Source organism: Elgaria multicarinata, chromosome 2, assembly GCF_023053635.1.
Source record: "Elgaria multicarinata webbii isolate HBS135686 ecotype San Diego chromosome 2, rElgMul1.1.pri, whole genome shotgun sequence".
In the NCBI taxonomy this organism is placed as follows: domain Eukaryota; kingdom Metazoa; phylum Chordata; class Lepidosauria; order Squamata; family Anguidae; genus Elgaria; species Elgaria multicarinata.
The window spans coordinates 108,703,215-108,722,595 of NC_086172.1; the positions used below are offsets into that span (position 1 = coordinate 108,703,215).

Below are 19,381 nucleotides of genomic sequence, written 5' to 3' on the forward strand. Positions count from 1 at the left end.
CCATGGAAGACTACGACATAAGTAATAAATATTATTTTAAAAGGCTATGCCACCTAGATTTATCCTTTGTTCCTAAATATATATTTAAAAGATGTGTATCTATTTTTTTGTATGCTCTTTGAACTGAATATGAGCTTGCCTGAGACAGTTAGCAACCACAGCAACATCTAACTACGTCAACAGAATTCTTCATTTGTAATTCATCTTTTCTGGTTGATGCGTCACTCAGCTATTAGAGGAATTGCTCCCTTCATAAGAAAAGAGCCCTATCTGAGAGTTAAAGCAAATGTGGAGGAGAAGCCATGATTGTTGTTCCCATGTCTACCCCAATCATCAATAAAGTAGGAAGTGGCATGTGTTTTTTTTTTTTTTTAAGGGCGGTTGGGGATGGAGAGGAGCTGAACTTTCCTTCCTTCCCTAACCTGCTGTAAGTCATTACGTCAATCACTTTTATTTCAGTCCTAGGGGAGATCTACACTACTGCTTTAAAGCGCTTTATAACAGTTTTGACAACTGTTGGGGCCCAGGACACATAGCATATACAGTTTTCAAAACGTTTTCAAAGTGCTTTAAAGCGCTTTAAAAGCAATAGTGTAAATCCCCCCCTACTCTGATATGAGTCAAGAGCCAGTTGGGAAGAAAAAAGTCCTTGAAGGGACAGAATATGAAGAGCTAAATTCAGGGTTCCATTCCCTTCACCTGCATGCACCTCTTGTTGTGAAATTAGACTCCTGCCTGCCCTGGGGCAAGCATTTTAAAAATATGGTATGTACATCTATTAAACAAAACAACAACAAAGAAACATGGCTGCCCCTGTCTAGTTTAGTCTACCTCGACCGTGACCAAAGCTCATACCAAATGCTCAGCCTTATGAGACACATTGCAAAGTTGGTAGACATGATGCCCGGAGCAGGACCCAAGCCCTATTTCTCCTGGCATATGGCGTGCTTCAGCTTCTTCAGGTCATTTTGTTTATGCCTACCTGAATCCTATTTACAACCTATTTACTGCCACGCAGGGCATTATGGCATGTATGTAAATTAACTATAAATGAAATAAACAAATACCCTTTAGACACTGTTCCGTGCCCAGGGATTTAGTACCAGTTCTACTATTTAATGTGGAGCCCAGATGCTTACCCTTATTTCCTCTTTTATATTCTGAGGCCTTTTAGTTCTATCAGCAGCACTGGCTCCTGCCCACAACAATTCCTGGGATTTCAACATCCCTGATTAGACTGAGCCTTTTCTCTCTGTGTTGCTGCCACACCCTGTTGCTACCTGTTGTAAAGAGGAAATGCCAGCTAGAAATAAAGAAAGCTGGGATTTGTATTTCTGATGAGAACATGCTGCATAGGGTGGCACACTTCCCTCGGTCCCTCAAATGACAAGTCCAAGCGCATTTCTCCAACAGTGGGCCGGGGTCTCCTGGTAGGCCCCAGACCACTTTCAGGTAGGCCTCAGCCCTGCACTCTGCCCTGTGTCTCTTCACTGCCTGCAGCCTTTTGGTTAGATCTGTGCCAGCAGAAGTGCAGTTCCTTGGATCATGGTACAGGAGGTACATAGGTACAGGAGGGGCTGGGAGTTGGTGAGAGAACAAGGCTACAGCATGTAAAGCCGGAGAGGAGGAAAGGAAGAGATGACAAAGAAGGAGAGTGAAAAACACAAAGCGACCAAGGGTGAGGTAAAGGAGAAGCACCAGGGGGGCTGCTCTATCTTCTGGCTATGCTATGGCTACTTCCTAACGGGCTCCCTGCCTCAGGGGAATCACTGTGGCAAAGAATTTAACCACTGTCTAAGAGGGGTTCAGTATCAAAAGAAAACGATATCAGTAATTGCCACCTGATTATACCACACTCTGCCTCCGTCTGCTACCATTTTGTGACTGGCTCTGGCACTGCAATTCCATTCTGTGGCTGGTGGGCCTCACTAATTTTCAGTTCTCACAAGTGGGCCCAGCGAGTAGAAAGTTTGAGAAACCTTGTTCTTGGGGTTTGGCCTGTACAAGCACTCTCTCACTCTTTAAGTAGAGAAGGGGGGAAGTGGTGTGGGGGAAGTTTAATCCTCACAGTGGTCCTGATCCAAATTGAGGCTGTGCATACTTACACTATAGTAAAAAAAAAAAAACAAGGCACACCTCAGCTACATAATTAGTGTTAACTATAGTTTGGCTCGCACTGTAGCCCAGATTGAAAGAAGTAATATGAGCTCCACAATAATTGAGATACCTCTCATTGTTTTTGTTTTAGAAGTCCCCACTGCCAAAGACACAGTGCACTCTTAAAACTGAAAGTAGTCATGCCTTTTCAGCAACAGCAACTGCTACAGCAAAAACATTAAACATTTTCAACTGTATCTCGCCTCCCAAATCTCCCTCTTGTGCACATGTTATTTCTTACTGTTGTTGAGTTTATTGATTTAACTTGTTGTTGTTTTTAAGGTTCTTCAAGTACTGGAACAGGTGAAGTAGAAATGTATTAAATAAAGAAAGTCAAATATGGAATTAGAGAGAGGGGGAAGGAAGGAAGCTCTCAAACCTGTCTGTTCCTTCTAAGCTCCATAAATTACCCATTTTAATCAAATGTTCTTTCTTTAGGACCTTGGAGAGCTTTTCTTAATCTGAACTTGGTGATAACGCAATTGCAAGAATAATCACCTTGCTAGTGATTACAGCAGCCACAGTCGTGGCTGCTGTATGTTAAGGCCCGTCAGTAATCTGAGCATTCTACCATTATAATTTTTTAGCGGGGGGGGAAGGGGAATTTAGGGTCCTAAAATGAAAAATATTTCAGGAATCTTTCTGAAACGCGGGTACTGCCAGAAAGAAATGCTGGCTTTACATTCCCTGCGCGTTTCAGGGAGATTCCTGAAATATTGAGGTCTGGGTGGGAGTTTAAAGGAGAAAAAGGGAGAGAAACTCTGTCCGTCACAATCTGCTTTGTTTTGCTCGGGGGGTGGCAACTTTTTTTTTGCGCAGCTGTAGCGCAAAAGGGGAAGCCTCCCGGAGCAATCTATAACGAGGATTAAATTCCCCTATCCATCCGATTGATGGAATGGCCTTTCTTTTTTTAAAAGACCGTTCCATCAATTTTTAATTAATTTTTTAAAATCCCATGTTTCTCAATGGGGAATCTGATAAGCTCACGCATGCGCGTGAGCTTCAGAATCCCCAGAGAGAGACGGAGAGCAGGGAGAGCGCGGCCGGCGCTCATCCCCGACCGGTCAGGTAAGTGGGGTGAGGGGAGCTTGCCTGGAGCCGCTGCTGCATTCGTGCAGCAGCGGGCCCAGGCGTAGCGGGAGGGGGGAAATCGGGGGGGGGGAAGTCGCCCCCCACCCCCCGGTTTCACCTTGTCCGTCGGCTGCAGGCCCGGGTCTGCAGCCGACTTGGGCGGAGGGGGGAGGAGAGGGGGGCCCGCGTCGGTGGGTTGGGGGTGCAGGGGGACCTTCTCTAGGCTCGCCGCCGCTCGAACTGCGGCAGCGGCGAGGGCAGAGAAGGACCGCGCCGCTGGTGTGTGTGTGTGTGTGTGCGTGAGTGTGTGATTGATTACCTGGTCTCCGCTGCTGCCAACTGCGGCAGCGGCCGGAGGCTAGGCAATCAATCAATCACACACACACACACTCACCAGCGGCGCTTCCCGGCCAGGGTAGCCGCCGCCGCCCCCCCCCCACGCGTGCACGCCGGAGGAGAGCAGGGACTTACCTTGCTTTCTTCCTCGTGGCTGGTCTGGCCGGAAATGTACTTCCCTGCCGGAAGTGACGTCACTTCCTTTTCCGGCAGGGAAGTACATTTCCGGCCAGACCCAGCCACGAGGAAGAAAGCAAGGTAAGTCCCTGCTCTCCTCCGGCGTGCGCGCGTGGGGGGGGGGGTGGCGGCGGCCCCTCCTCTCTCCCGGCGCGGCGTGGGGGCGGGGGGGGCGGTGGAGGGGGTGGGGCGGCGGCGGGGGTGGGGGGTGGGGCAGCGGCGGCGGCGGCAGATGAGGGTAGGCCGGGCCGCCCTGCGCCGGAGGGGTTTGGGGCCTTCTCTAGCCCCGCCGCCACTGCCTCCGCGGCGGCGGCGGCTGGGTCAGAGAAGGCCCCAAACCGCTCCGGCGCATGGCGGCCCGGCCTACCCTCAGTGGGGAGTGTGGGGGGGGGGGCGGCGGCGGCGGCTGTAGATGAGGGTAGGCCGGGCCGCATTGCGCCGGAGGGGTTTGGGGCCTTCTCAAGCCCCGCCGCCACTGCCTCCGCGGCGGCGGCGGCTGGGTCAGAGAAGGCCCCAAACCCCTCCGGCGCATGGCGGCCCGGCCTACCCTCAGTGGGGGGTGTGTGGAGGGGCAGCGGCGGCGGCTGTAGATGAGGGTAGGCCGGGCCGCATTGCGCCGGAGGGGTTTGGGGCCTTCTCAAGCCCCGCCGCCACTGCCTCCGCGGCGGCGGCGGCTGGGTCAGAGAAGGCCCCAAACCCCTCCGGCGCATGGCGGCCCGGCCTACCCTCAGTGGGGGGGGTGTGGGGGGGGGGCGGCGGCAGATGAGGGTAGGCCGGGCCGCCCTGCGCAGGAGGGGTTTGGGGCCTTCTCAAGCCCCGCCACCACTGCCTGCGCCTTAGATCCAGCGGGGGCGGTGGCGGCGGGGCGAGAGTAGGCCACGCCGGTGCGATGGGGAGGGGAATGGAGGGGGCCCTAGCCGTGGGGGGGGAGAGAGGAGGGACTCACCTTCTTCCTCCTTCTAGGTCTGTCGGGAAATGGAGTTCTCTGACGTAAACAGAAGTGTCGCAAAGGCCTATTGCGTCACCTCTGTTTACGGCAGGGAATTCCATTTCCCGACAGACCTGGAAGGAGGAAGATGGTGAGTGCTGGTGTGCGGCGCGGGTGGGGTGGGGTAGCTTCGCTTCCTGGCCCCGCCACCGCTGCTGTAGATCCTGCGGCGCCGGCGGTGGGGCCAGGGTGGCCCCCCCAGAGTGGGGGGGTTCCCTGTATCTTTAATAGTTGCATAGAAAAGGGAATTTCAGCAGGTGTCATTTGTATGCATGTAGCACCTGCTGAAGTTCCCTCTTCATCACAACAGTTAAAGCTGCAGGAGCCTTGCCTCTTTTGTATCTGGTGAAGACGGCAGGGTTCCTGCAGCTTTAACTGTTGTGACAAAGAGGGAATTTCACCAGGTTCTCCATATATACAAATGACACCTGCTGAAATTCCCTTTTCTAGGCAACTGTTAAAAATGCAGGAGCCCTGTTTTCCTTTCCATGTGGCTAGGGAGGCCATATGCAAAAGAGTACAGGGCTCCTGTATTTTTAATAGTTGCATAGAAAAGGGAATTTCAGCAGGTGTCATTTGTATATATGGAGAACCTGGTGAAATTCCCTCTTCGTCACAACAGTTAAAGCTGCAGGAGCCTTGCCTCTTTTGTATCTGGTGAAGACGGCAGGGTTCCTGCAGCTTTAACTGTTGTGACAAAGAGGGAATTTCACCAGGTTCTCCATATATACAAATGACACCTCCTGAAATCCCCTTTTCTAGGCAACTGTTAAAAATGCAGGAGCCCTGTTTTCCTTTTCATGTGGCTAGGGAGGCCATATGCAAAAGAGTACAGGGCTCCTGTATCTTTAATAGTTGCATAGAAAAGGGAATTTCAGCAGGTGTCATTTGTATGCATGTAGCACCTGCTGAAGTTCCCTCTTCATCACAACAGTTAAAGCTGCAGGAGCCTTGCCTCTTTTGTATCTGGTGAAGACGGCAGGGTTCCTGCAGCTTTAACTGTTGTGACAAAGAGGGAATTTCACCAGGTTCTCCATATATACAAATGACACCTGCTGAAATTCCCTTTTCTAGGCAACTGTTAAAAATGCAGGAGCCCTGTTTTCCTTTCCATGTGGCTAGGGAGGCCATATGCAAAAGAGTACAGGGCTCCTGTATTTTTAATAGTTGCATAGAAAAGGGAATTTCAGCAGGTGTCATTTGTATATATGGAGAACCTGGTGAAATTCCCTCTTCGTCACAACAGTTAAAGCTGCAGGAGCCTTGCCTCTTTTGTATCTGGTGAAGACGGCAGGGTTCCTGCAGCTTTAACTGTTGTGACAAAGAGGGAATTTCACCAGGTTCTCCATATATACAAATGACACCTCCTGAAATCCCCTTTTCTAGGCAACTGTTAAAAATGCAGGAGCCCTGTTTTCCTTTTCATGTGGCTAGGGAGGCCATATGCAAAAGAGTACAGGGCTCCTGTATCTTTAATAGTTGCATAGAAAAGGGAATTTCAGCAGGTGTCATTTGTATGCATGTAGCACCTGCTGAAGTTCCCTCTTCATCACAACAGTTAAAGCTGCAGGAGCCTTGCCTCTTTTGTATCTGGTGAAGACGGCAGGGTTCCTGCAGCTTTAACTGTTGTGACAAAGAGGGAATTTCACCAGGTTCTCCATATATACAAATGACACCTGCTGAAATTCCCTTTTCTAGGCAACTGTTAAAAATGCAGGAGCCCTGTTTTCCTTTCCATGTGGCTAGGGAGGCCATATGCAAAAGAGTACAGGGCTCCTGTATTTTTAATAGTTGCATAGAAAAGGGAATTTCAGCAGGTGTCATTTGTATATATGGAGAACCTGGTGAAATTCCCTCTTCGTCACAACAGTTAAAGCTGCAGGAGCCTTGCCTCTTTTGTATCTGGTGAAGACGGCAGGGTTCCTGCAGCTTTAACTGTTGTGACAAAGAGGGAATTTCACCAGGTTCTCCATATATACAAATGACACCTCCTGAAATCCCCTTTTCTAGGCAACTGTTAAAAATGCAGGAGCCCTGTTTTCCTTTTCATGTGGCTAGGGAGGCCATATGCAAAAGAGTACAGGGCTCCTGTATCTTTAATAGTTGCATAGAAAAGGGAATTTCAGCAGGTGTCATTTGTATATATGGAGAACCTGGTGAAATTCCCTCTTCGTCACAACAGTTAAAGCTGCAGGAGCCTTGCCTCTTTTGTATCTGGTGAAGACGGCAGGGTTCCTGCAGCTTTAACTGTTGTGACAAAGAGGGAATTTCACCAGGTTCTCCATATATACAAATGACACCTGCTGAAATTCCCTTTTCTAGGCAACTGTTAAAAATGCAGGAGCCCTGTTTTCCTTTCCATGTGGCTAGGGAGGCCATATGCAAAAGAGTACAGGGCTCCTGTATTTTTAATAGTTGCATAGAAAAGGGAATTTCAGCAGGTGTCATTTGTATATATGGAGAACCTGGTGAAATTCCCTCTTCGTCACAACAGTTAAAGCTGCAGGAGCCTTGCCTCTTTTGTATCTGGTGAAGACGGCAGGGTTCCTGCAGCTTTAACTGTTGTGACAAAGAGGGAATTTCACCAGGTTCTCCATATATACAAATGACACCTCCTGAAATCCCCTTTTCTAGGCAACTGTTAAAAATGCAGGAGCCCTGTTTTCCTTTTCATGTGGCTAGGGAGGCCATATGCAAAAGAGTACAGGGCTCCTGTATCTTTAATAGTTGCATAGAAAAGGGAATTTCAGCAGGTGTCATTTGTATATATGGAGAACCTGGTGAAATTCCCTCTTCGTCACAACAGTTAAAGCTGCAGGAGCCTTGCCTCTTTTGTATCTGGTGAAGACGGCAGGGTTCCTGCAGCTTTAACTGTTGTGACAAAGAGGGAATTTCACCAGGTTCTCCATATATACAAATGACACCTCCTGAAATCCCCTTTTCTAGGCAACTGTTAAAAATGCAGGAGCCCTGTTTTCCTTTTCATGTGGCTAGGGAGGCCATATGCAAAAGAGTACAGGGCTCCTGTATCTTTAATAGTTGCATAGAAAAGGGAATTTCAGCAGGTGTCATTTGTATGCATGTAGCACCTGCTGAAGTTCCCTCTTCATCACAACAGTTAAAGCTGCAGGAGCCTTGCCTCTTTTGTATCTGGTGAAGACGGCAGGGTTCCTGCAGCTTTAACTGTTGTGACAAAGAGGGAATTTCACCAGGTTCTCCATATATACAAATGACACCTCCTGAAATCCCCTTTTCTAGGCAACTGTTAAAAATGCAGGAGCCCTGTTTTCCTTTTCATGTGGCTAGGGAGGCCATATGCAAAAGAGTACAGGGCTCCTGTATCTTTAATAGTTGCATAGAAAAGGGAATTTCAGCAGGTGTCATTTGTATGCATGTAGCACCTGCTGAAGTTCCCTCTTCATCACAACAGTTAAAGCTGCAGGAGCCTTGCCTCTTTTGTATCTGGTGAAGACGGCAGGGTTCCTGCAGCTTTAACTGTTGTGACAAAGAGGGAATTTCACCAGGTTCTCCATATATACAAATGACACCTGCTGAAATTCCCTTTTCTAGGCAACTGTTAAAAATGCAGGAGCCCTGTTTTCCTTTCCATGTGGCTAGGGAGGCCATATGCAAAAGAGTACAGGGCTCCTGTATTTTTAATAGTTGCATAGAAAAGGGAATTTCAGCAGGTGTCATTTGTATATATGGAGAACCTGGTGAAATTCCCTCTTCGTCACAACAGTTAAAGCTGCAGGAGCCTTGCCTCTTTTGTATCTGGTGAAGACGGCAGGGTTCCTGCAGCTTTAACTGTTGTGACAAAGAGGGAATTTCACCAGGTTCTCCATATATACAAATGACACCTCCTGAAATCCCCTTTTCTAGGCAACTGTTAAAAATGCAGGAGCCCTGTTTTCCTTTTCATGTGGCTAGGGAGGCCATATGCAAAAGAGTACAGGGCTCCTGTATCTTTAATAGTTGCATAGAAAAGGGAATTTCAGCAGGTGTCATTTGTATGCATGTAGCACCTGCTGAAGTTCCCTCTTCATCACAACAGTTAAAGCTGCAGGAGCCTTGCCTCTTTTGTATCTGGTGAAGACGGCAGGGTTCCTGCAGCTTTAACTGTTGTGACAAAGAGGGAATTTCACCAGGTTCTCCATATATACAAATGACACCTGCTGAAATTCCCTTTTCTAGGCAACTGTTAAAAATGCAGGAGCCCTGTTTTCCTTTCCATGTGGCTAGGGAGGCCATATGCAAAAGAGTACAGGGCTCCTGTATTTTTAATAGTTGCATAGAAAAGGGAATTTCAGCAGGTGTCATTTGTATATATGGAGAACCTGGTGAAATTCCCTCTTCGTCACAACAGTTAAAGCTGCAGGAGCCTTGCCTCTTTTGTATCTGGTGAAGACGGCAGGGTTCCTGCAGCTTTAACTGTTGTGACAAAGAGGGAATTTCACCAGGTTCTCCATATATACAAATGACACCTCCTGAAATCCCCTTTTCTAGGCAACTGTTAAAAATGCAGGAGCCCTGTTTTCCTTTTCATGTGGCTAGGGAGGCCATATGCAAAAGAGTACAGGGCTCCTGTATCTTTAATAGTTGCATAGAAAAGGGAATTTCAGCAGGTGTCATTTGTATGCATGTAGCACCTGCTGAAGTTCCCTCTTCATCACAACAGTTAAAGCTGCAGGAGCCTTGCCTCTTTTGTATCTGGTGAAGACGGCAGGGTTCCTGCAGCTTTAACTGTTGTGACAAAGAGGGAATTTCACCAGGTTCTCCATATATACAAATGACACCTGCTGAAATTCCCTTTTCTAGGCAACTGTTAAAAATGCAGGAGCCCTGTTTTCCTTTCCATGTGGCTAGGGAGGCCATATGCAAAAGAGTACAGGGCTCCTGTATTTTTAATAGTTGCATAGAAAAGGGAATATCAGCAGGTGTCATTTGTATATATGGAGAACCTGGTGAAATTCCCTCTTCGTCACAACAGTTAAAGCTGCAGGAGCCTTGCCTCTTTTGTATCTGGTGAAGACGGCAGGGTTCCTGCAGCTTTAACTGTTGTGACAAAGAGGGAATTTCACCAGGTTCTCCATATATACAAATGACACCTCCTGAAATCCCCTTTTCTAGGCAACTGTTAAAAATGCAGGAGCCCTGTTTTCCTTTTCATGTGGCTAGGGAGGCCATATGCAAAAGAGTACAGGGCTCCTGTATCTTTAATAGTTGCATAGAAAAGGGAATTTCAGCAGGTGTCATTTGTATATATGGAGAACCTGGTGAAATTCCCTCTTCGTCACAACAGTTAAAGCTGCAGGAGCCTTGCCTCTTTTGTATCTGGTGAAGACGGCAGGGTTCCTGCAGCTTTAACTGTTGTGACAAAGAGGGAATTTCACCAGGTTCTCCATATATACAAATGACACCTCCTGAAATCCCCTTTTCTAGGCAACTGTTAAAAATGCAGGAGCCCTGTTTTCCTTTTCATGTGGCTAGGGAGGCCATATGCAAAAGAGTACAGGGCTCCTGTATCTTTAATAGTTGCATAGAAAAGGGAATTTCAGCAGGTGTCATTTGTATGCATGTAGCACCTGCTGAAGTTCCCTCTTCATCACAACAGTTAAAGCTGCAGGAGCCTTGCCTCTTTTGTATCTGGTGAAGACGGCAGGGTTCCTGCAGCTTTAACTGTTGTGACAAAGAGGGAATTTCACCAGGTTCTCCATATATACAAATGACACCTGCTGAAATTCCCTTTTCTAGGCAACTGTTAAAAATGCAGGAGCCCTGTTTTCCTTTCCATGTGGCTAGGGAGGCCATATGCAAAAGAGTACAGGGCTCCTGTATTTTTAATAGTTGCATAGAAAAGGGAATTTCAGCAGGTGTCATTTGTATATATGGAGAACCTGGTGAAATTCCCTCTTCGTCACAACAGTTAAAGCTGCAGGAGCCTTGCCTCTTTTGTATCTGGTGAAGACGGCAGGGTTCCTGCAGCTTTAACTGTTGTGACAAAGAGGGAATTTCACCAGGTTCTCCATATATACAAATGACACCTCCTGAAATCCCCTTTTCTAGGCAACTGTTAAAAATGCAGGAGCCCTGTTTTCCTTTTCATGTGGCTAGGGAGGCCATATGCAAAAGAGTACAGGGCTCCTGTATCTTTAATAGTTGCATAGAAAAGGGAATTTCAGCAGGTGTCATTTGTATATATGGAGAACCTGGTGAAATTCCCTCTTCGTCACAACAGTTAAAGCTGCAGGAGCCTTGCCTCTTTTGTATCTGGTGAAGACGGCAGGGTTCCTGCAGCTTTAACTGTTGTGACAAAGAGGGAATTTCACCAGGTTCTCCATATATACAAATGACACCTCCTGAAATCCCCTTTTCTAGGCAACTGTTAAAAATGCAGGAGCCCTGTTTTCCTTTTCATGTGGCTAGGGAGGCCATATGCAAAAGAGTACAGGGCTCCTGTATCTTTAATAGTTGCATAGAAAAGGGAATTTCAGCAGGTGTCATTTGTATGCATGTAGCACCTGCTGAAGTTCCCTCTTCATCACAACAGTTAAAGCTGCAGGAGCCTTGCCTCTTTTGTATCTGGTGAAGACGGCAGGGTTCCTGCAGCTTTAACTGTTGTGACAAAGAGGGAATTTCACCAGGTTCTCCATATATACAAATGACACCTGCTGAAATTCCCTTTTCTAGGCAACTGTTAAAAATGCAGGAGCCCTGTTTTCCTTTTCATGTGGCTAGGGAGGCCATATGCAAAAGAGTACAGGGCTCCTGTATTTTTAATAGTTGCATAGAAAAGGGAATTTCAGCAGGTGTCATTTGTATGCATGTAGCACCTGCTGAAGTTCCCTCTTCATCACAACAGTTAAAGCTGCAGGAGCCTTGCCTCTTTTGTATCTGATGAAGACGGCAGGGTTCCTGCAGCTTTAACTGTTGTGACGAAGAGGGAATTTCACCAGGTTCTCCATATATACAAATGACACCTGCTGAAATTCCCTTTTCTATGGAACTGTTAAAGATACAGGAGCCCTGTTTTCCTTTTCATGTGGCTAGGGAGGCCATATGCAAAAGAGTACAGGGCTCCTGTATCTTTAACAGTTGCATAGAAAAGGGAATTTCAGCAGAGGGGAACCTGGTGAAGTTCCCTCTTCATCACACCAGTTAAAGGTGCAGGAGAAAAATATATTTTTTACTTAATTAACATTAAAGAATGCACAATGGTTGTGCATTCTTTAATGTTAATTAAGTAAAAAATATAATTTTTTTACAGTTATATTTATAAATATAAATTTCAGCAGATATCATTTGTATATATGGAGAACCTGGTGAAATTTCCTCTTCATCACAACAGTGAAAGCTGCAGGAGCCTTGCCCTCTTTTAAATGGAGTCACTCTAGTACAGCTCCTGCAGATTTCACTGATGTGATGAAGAGGGAATTTCACCAGGTGCTGTATGAATACAAGTGACACCTGCTGAAATTCCCTTTTCTATGCAACTGTAAAAGAGGCAGGAGCCCTGTACTCCTTTGCATATGGTCACAAGGTGGGGCTGGTGACTCCGACGTCAGTGGGTCTATGAATCCGTGGGTATATGCATAGAATTGTAGGATTTTATGTCTAACCTTGCATAGGATTGTAGGATTTATGTACCCATGGATTCACTGACATCGGAGTCACCAGCCCCCTGCCCGTGACCATATGAAAAGGAGCACAGGGCTCCTGTATCTTTAACAGTTGCATAGAAAAGGGAATTTCAGCAGGTGTCATTTGTATATATGGAGAACCTGGTGAAATCCCCTCTTCATCACAACAGTGCAAGCTGCAGAAGCCCTGACCTCTTTTGTATCTGATTACTCTAGTATAGCTCTTGCAGCGTGCACTGTTCTGATGAAAAGGGAATTTCACCAGGTGTCATTTGTATATATGGAGAACCTGGTGAAATCTCCTTTTCATCACAATAGTGAAAGCTGCAGGAACTATACTAGAGTAACCGCATTTAAAAGAGGGAAGGGCTCGTTATCCTTTATAAAAAGCCATGAAATTCAATGAACAAAAAACCTACGGTTTATAAAACAACGTTAAGGCCCTACACTTTTCCACCAAGCACCAAAAAGCGGGGAAATTGGGAGTTAAGGCTCGCCAGCCTTAACGCCACATCCTCCCTAAGGAGGCAGAAAGTACCAGTGAAATTCTCATTCTGCCAAAGCAGATAAACCATGAGGACAGGATGGAGAATAGGATATGCAGAGGTGACTGTGGGGTTGTGGAAAACTGATGACGAACAACTTAGAGCCACCTACTTCTTTTTTTGTTTAGAGCAGCCCTTCCCCAACCTGGTGCCCTCCAAAGGTGTTGGACTGTGACGACGGAGCAGGTAAGAAACCCCACCCCCTCCTGCCTGGCTCTGCTGCCAGGTAAGCCCCAACCCACTTATGTGTTCCATTGTCACTGGGCCTGGACTTGAACTGAGCACCCTGGTCCATCCAGAACCTCAATTCAAGCCTGGGCCTGGGGACGATGGAGCAGGTAAGCAACCCCCTCCTGCCTGGCCCCTTACCTAGACCCACTGCCACTGCTGTGCAAACTGCAGCAACGGCTCCAGGCAAGCCCCCACCCCAGCCCACCCCACTTACCTGCTCCGTTGTCGCTGGGCCCCGGCTTGAATCGAGTGCCCTGGTCCACCCGGAAGCAAGTCCGCACCTGCAGCCTTGCTTCTGGGTGGACTCAGGGGCTCGATTCAAGCATGGGTCAAGCCATGACGGAGAAGGTAAGTGGTGGGGTGCAGGGGGGGCTTGCCTGGAGCTGCCACCGCAACAGTTTGTGCAGTGGCAGCTCCAGGTAAGGGGCCAGGCAGAAGGGGGGTTGGCTGGAGCTGCTGCACTTTGTGCAGCGGTAGCAGCAGGTCCAGGTAAGGGGCCAGGTGTGTGGGGGGGGGGTTCTTACCTGCTCCGTCGTCACCTGGCCCAGGCTTGAATTGAGCCCCTGGGTCCACCCAGAAGCAAGGCTGCAAGTGTGGCCTTGCTTCTGGGTGCACCAGGGCGTTCTGTTCAAGGCCGGGCCCAACGACGACAGAGCAGGTAAGCGGGGTGAGGTGGGGGGGGCTTGCCTGGAGGCGCCCCCTACGTTCCCCATCCTGATGTCCCAGCATTCCTGACCATGGGACATACTGACTTGCAATGATCGATCGTTGCAGTCCAACACCTTTGGAGGGCACCAGGTTGGGGAAGGGCTGCTCTAAACAAAAAAAGAAGTAGGTGGCTCTAAGTTGTTCGTCATCAGTTTTCCACAACCCCACAGTCACCTCTGCATATCCTATTCTCCATCCTGTCCTCATGGTTTATCTGCTTTGGCAGAATGAGAATTTCACTGGTACTTTCTGCCTCCTTAGGGAGGATGTGGCGTTAAGGCTGGCGAGCCTTAACTCCCAATTTCCCCGCTTTTTGGTGCTTGGTGGAAAAGTGTAGGGCCTTAACGTTGTTTTATAAACCGTAGGTTTTTTGTTCATTGAATATAGCAATAGTAGCAGTGGAAAGTGCAGATTACCCTTGCTGATGCAGAGTGCTCAGCACGGTTGGATTCTGACCTATTTCTAAATCTTAAGGCTTTCTTCAGCAGACATTAGCCTTGTGCTTCATTTCATGCTGCTATCCCTGGTTCTTGACAATTCCCTAGATTGCTTTTCAACCTGGCCTGTTTTTAATTAGGGCAAGCATTCAACAGGAAGTAGGACACTCCAACCCCATGAGCGCAATGGGTTTTGAGACCCTAAATCACAGGTGACGGACTGTTTCTATACTTGAAAAGAACTGTTTTAGGTTTAAACTGCTTGATGATGACAAATGATGCCATAGTTTTTAGAAGCCGTAGAATCAGCCATAGTTTAGCCAAGCAAAAGAACTGTCAGGTCCAACAGGTTCAGAAATATATGGTATGTTTTTGTTGTAGAAGTCCCCACTGGACAGTACCACTTATGTAGTATGTTACAATGCTAATTTTGTAAGTTACTCCCCACTGCCCCAAAACTTGAAGTAGCATGTAATTTTCTTTCCACCATTTGAATTAATTGTGCTATGGTACTACTTGAATACAGAGATTGGTTCTCATTCTACTACAGATTGGGTCCCATACAAATTTTCCAGTTTGCTTCTTTCTCTGGTCTGACTATTTTGAATACTTTGGAGCCAATGGTAACCCTAATTATGTTTTTAAAAATATATAAACAACCCCACCACTAGTTCTAGGCAGGCATGTTAGGGAAAGCTGCAACAGATTAAAATGCCACTGGATTTCTATGAATTCCCAAAGTGCTGCTTTTCAGAGTCATGCAGAGTTGCAGACCTTTTTTTCAACTTTCTGAAACTGTACGTAACTGGTCATTCAAAACAAAACTCATGCAAAAATACAGTAATGTATATGCCATTTTTAAAAAGCACTCCACATTTTACACATCTCTTCAGCCTCTGCAATGTAGCAATCTTCTTTTTATGTGCTCTGCTCGTTGATTTTATGCTGATCTAAGAAAAGTTCGCAAAATGTTACATACCAGTGAAAGTTCCGTAAATTTTGACAGATTTTTTTGTGTACTTTTTGGGAAGGGGGAAAGATCCACATCTGTCAATGAACAGACAACAGAGTGATGACCCCTGACAATCCACAAAACACAAATGGAGCAGCATCCCTAATTCCAGGTATTTCTGGAATCAACTTTGTCACCCAATCACTTCAGTCATTGGTTTTGGTGAACTAATACTACTTACCTGTATAGGTTGTTGTGAAATTTGTTATAGGAAGACAGTGTAATCAAGCCACCCCATGCAGCAGACAAAGAGAAAAATATTTGAGTAGCAGCATCTTTCCATACCTAAAAAAAAATCCAGTGAAGAAAATTAGCATCAGCTTCAACAAACTGTAACTCATATATGTGGCATGGCTAGCCAGCTATACCATGCAGCAAGGTGGAACAGGCTGCTTTGAAGAGCCGAAGGCAAGAACTGGTGCACTGAAGCCTTATAAACTAGCAGGAGGACTCTGCTTCAAACAATAAAATGACTTGAGCCATCACTGATATGTGGGATATTCTAGCCCTGATAAATGTTGCCTGCTGATCAAGCCCTGGTATCAGAAATTCCTGCCTAGCAGAGGTGGACAACCTTTTCCCTGTCAAGAGCCAAATTCCCTCATGGGACTGCTGGCAGTGTCTGGAGCCAAAGCCAGCTATGGTGGGGCCAATGTCAACAGTGGTTGAGTCAACCCTTTTCTTTTTCTGCTGCCCCATTTTCTTCCTCTCCCTCTTCCTTCCTGCGCAGTGCACTGACAGGGAAGGAACAGATCATCCTTGCCAGAATTCTGATCGTGTGCAGAAGGCTTTTTTGAAATTAGGCTGCATTCTATTAGGCCAAGGTTTATATGTCATCCTAGGGCTGCAGGTTGTCCATCCTTATACTAGAAGATGGAACGTATAGGAAATACAGGCACATCTCTGCAGGATTTGCATTGCTCAGGGTACCAGTGTTCACAAAAAATAATAATCAAGATTAAGACCCTTTTTCACTCATTGCTAGAGAAATTTTTTGGGCTGTTATATTGGTCTGACTGCAAATCCAACACATTGAGTAATCTTAACATTTTAAGAAATGCAAATATTGTATTAATGCTATTCATATCTTCTCAGATCTGAGGCATCTAGCCAATTTGGGAATATGTCTTATTTCCGATGCTTGTAGAATTTACAGTTAAATGTCATTTCCTTTGAGGTTAATTAATTTTACTTCCAGATTAAAGTCTTTATTTATTTCAGGTATTTTTATCCTGTCTTTTAATTTTAACAACATGTTCTCAGTGCAGCTTTGAAATAAAATAATATAAAAGCATCATTAAAACAATCATACAATACAAAAGCACAATACGTTAGTAAATCAATAAGAAAAATAAATCTATATGATCAGATAAAACAACAGAAAGCAACAATATAACATCTACAGATAAAACATCAGTAGCAATATTAATTCAAAGCTCAAGCAAGTAAAACTACTTTTTAAAACTCATCAGGACTGGTTCAGGGCAAACCTCTCGAGAGAACACTTCCATAGCTGATCACCACTTGCCTAACTTCCAAATGCAGGGGTAACCAGAGCAGGATCTCTTAATATCATCTTAATAACAGGAAAAGTTTACGTGGGTGAAGAAAGTCCCTTAGATGCCCAGGCCTCAAACTATAAAGTTATGTTACAGCCAAAGCTAATATTTGGAATCATACCCAGATAAACATCAGAAGTGGAGGTTTTACACTGCTTAGATACATTCTACATGGCTTGTTCCAGTCAATAATCTGTTATTTTTCACATCCATTGAAGCTTCTAAGTGATCTTCAAAGCAATTCCACATGCAACTCATTGCAGTAGTCTAATACAGATGTTACCAGGGCATGGATAACAACACCAATGAGAATACTTACCTATTGTTCACTTGACCCTAGTGGTAAACCAACTAAATTTTCATTTTCCTTCTGTCTCTCTAGCTTCTGTTTAGAATTAGGTTGCATGAAGGTGCACATGGAAATGAGTGCTTAACTCTAACCAATTCAGTAGCCAAGGGAAAACCATGCTACTCTGATCTACAGCTGCTGGAATAAATCCTCTAATGCACACACAAAGTTCTTCCATCTGCAAAGATTCCCCATTACATTTCAATGTGAAGTGACAATTAATGCATGTGTATGTGCAGTGGTTTGGTTAGTCTTACAAAAATTAATGCACAGCAGCTTCTTATGTGCATAAGAGCACAGATTTTGGATCAGAATGAATGCTGACAGCAGCATACTGTGTCATCCATGTATAAATTTATCCAATGATTTTAAATTATTTAATTTATATTTGAATGCCCATACAGTAAATTCAGTTGTAGCTAACCTATGGGAACATTTATGGATGGAATAAGCTGAAAACAAAATTCCACATAGTTTTGAGCTTAGGAAACATTTCTCCCTTCTACTCAAGATAGTTTATAAAATATCCACAGTGACATAACAAGCATCCACAAATTACAGATCTTGTAGACTTCTTTCACACTTACAGCATGTGCTAATGATTGGGTCTAATCCAAACCAGAACTCTTCTAGCTGTATTTCAGCTCTTTATCTTACCTTTTAAGTTCACCTCCCTGCCCCTGGACTATGTTCCATCTCATTCCCCTCTGTCCCTCTAGCTGCTTTCCTTTCCTCTTCTAAGCTTTTCCTTGAGACCTGCTCTGTCTGTCTGACCCATCCTAGCTCCTCCTGACCTGCTTTTCTATTGTCTTTTAAATTGTAACATTGGTGACTGCATACCACTGAAAATAGTAGCAGAGAAGTCTATTAATGTACTCTAAACTCTGATAGTTATAGGGAAATCCCACTCCTATCCATAGTAACTGGAACTTACTTAACCACTTAATGCTCTGGGGGCTTTTCTACATGAAGCTTTTAACCCACACCTTTATTGAGACTTCATGCCTCCAGATTCTTTGTAGGGTTATGACTGGCTCCTTTACTGTTACTTTCTACTGTTAGTTTTTCCCTACCCTGTGCCTGCTTACCCTACCCTGTACCTATTTGCATTCTCTTCCCCTCCTTATTGTTTTACTATGATTTTATTAGATTGTAAGCCTATGCGGCAGGGTCTTGCTATTTACTGTTTTACTCTGTACAGCACCATGTACATTGATGGTGCTATATAAATAAATAATAATAATAATAATAATAATAATAATAATAATAATAATAACATTTTCCCTTTTTTTCTTTCTCTGTCTTTATACAACCACTAGGTAGTGCTGTGGTATAGCAGAATTGTGCAAATAAATGAAGCTTCTATAAAGCCATTGAGAAAAATACCAGACTTTCCTTGTTAGCAAAAATATATATGATAACGATTGCAAAGCACGGGAGAGGCTCTGGAAGATGACAACATCATGTAAGGGACTCGCAAACTACTGTGAGTGAGGAATCACAAGCACACAATAAAAGCCTCATATAGAAAGACTCTGTGACAACTTAAGACTGCAGCCTTGGTATATCATGATGGGCTAGGGTAGCAATTCCCAGTGTGCCACAAGATAACAGTTATGCTAAAAACAAAAAAACAAAAAAATGAACTGGACTCATAGGTGGCTTCCCAAAGTACTCACCCACAGAAAAGACTGTACACTGCATCTCTTCCCCCAATTGAGGAATTTCTTTCTAACTAATTTACACTTGGACTTGACAGTACAGGCCTTCAGACCGTTTTTCAAGAAAAATGTTTGTTTCGGGTAACTTTTGAGAACGTTCTTATGGGGCAGCTGGTCTGAAATGGTTTTTTAACTGTTTTATGTGGAATCCTTTCAAGACTCATCCTGGCCAATCATTTTTTACTCTGTTGTTTTAAAAATTGTTTTAGATTGCACGTAATGTTGTTTTACTATTTTATGTAAGCCTCATTGTAAGGACTATGCCCTAATAGGCAGTACCACGACACATTTCAATTCCTAAGCCCTCCCTCTTTCTTGTTAATGTAATGTAGATTGTGCACACTGTCATAGGAAGTACTTCTTCAAACAATGCATAACTTACTACTACAAAATGTGATGATGGACACTAGCTTTGATGCCTTTGGAGAAAGGATTAGCCAAATTTATGGA

At 45.3% G+C, this 19,381-nt stretch overlaps 1 protein-coding gene across 1 annotated transcript in view; it reads right to left on the minus strand.

Moving 5' to 3' along the window:
• SLC6A5 (solute carrier family 6 member 5) overlaps positions 1-19,381 on the minus strand; it is a 90,582-nt gene that overhangs the window by 44,109 nt on the left and 27,092 nt on the right. Inside the window, exon 9 of the mRNA XM_063118799.1 lies at positions 15,484-15,587. Coding sequence (XP_062974869.1) covers positions 15,484-15,587 — 104 coding nt within the window. The remainder of the gene's footprint in view (positions 1-15,483; positions 15,588-19,381) is intronic.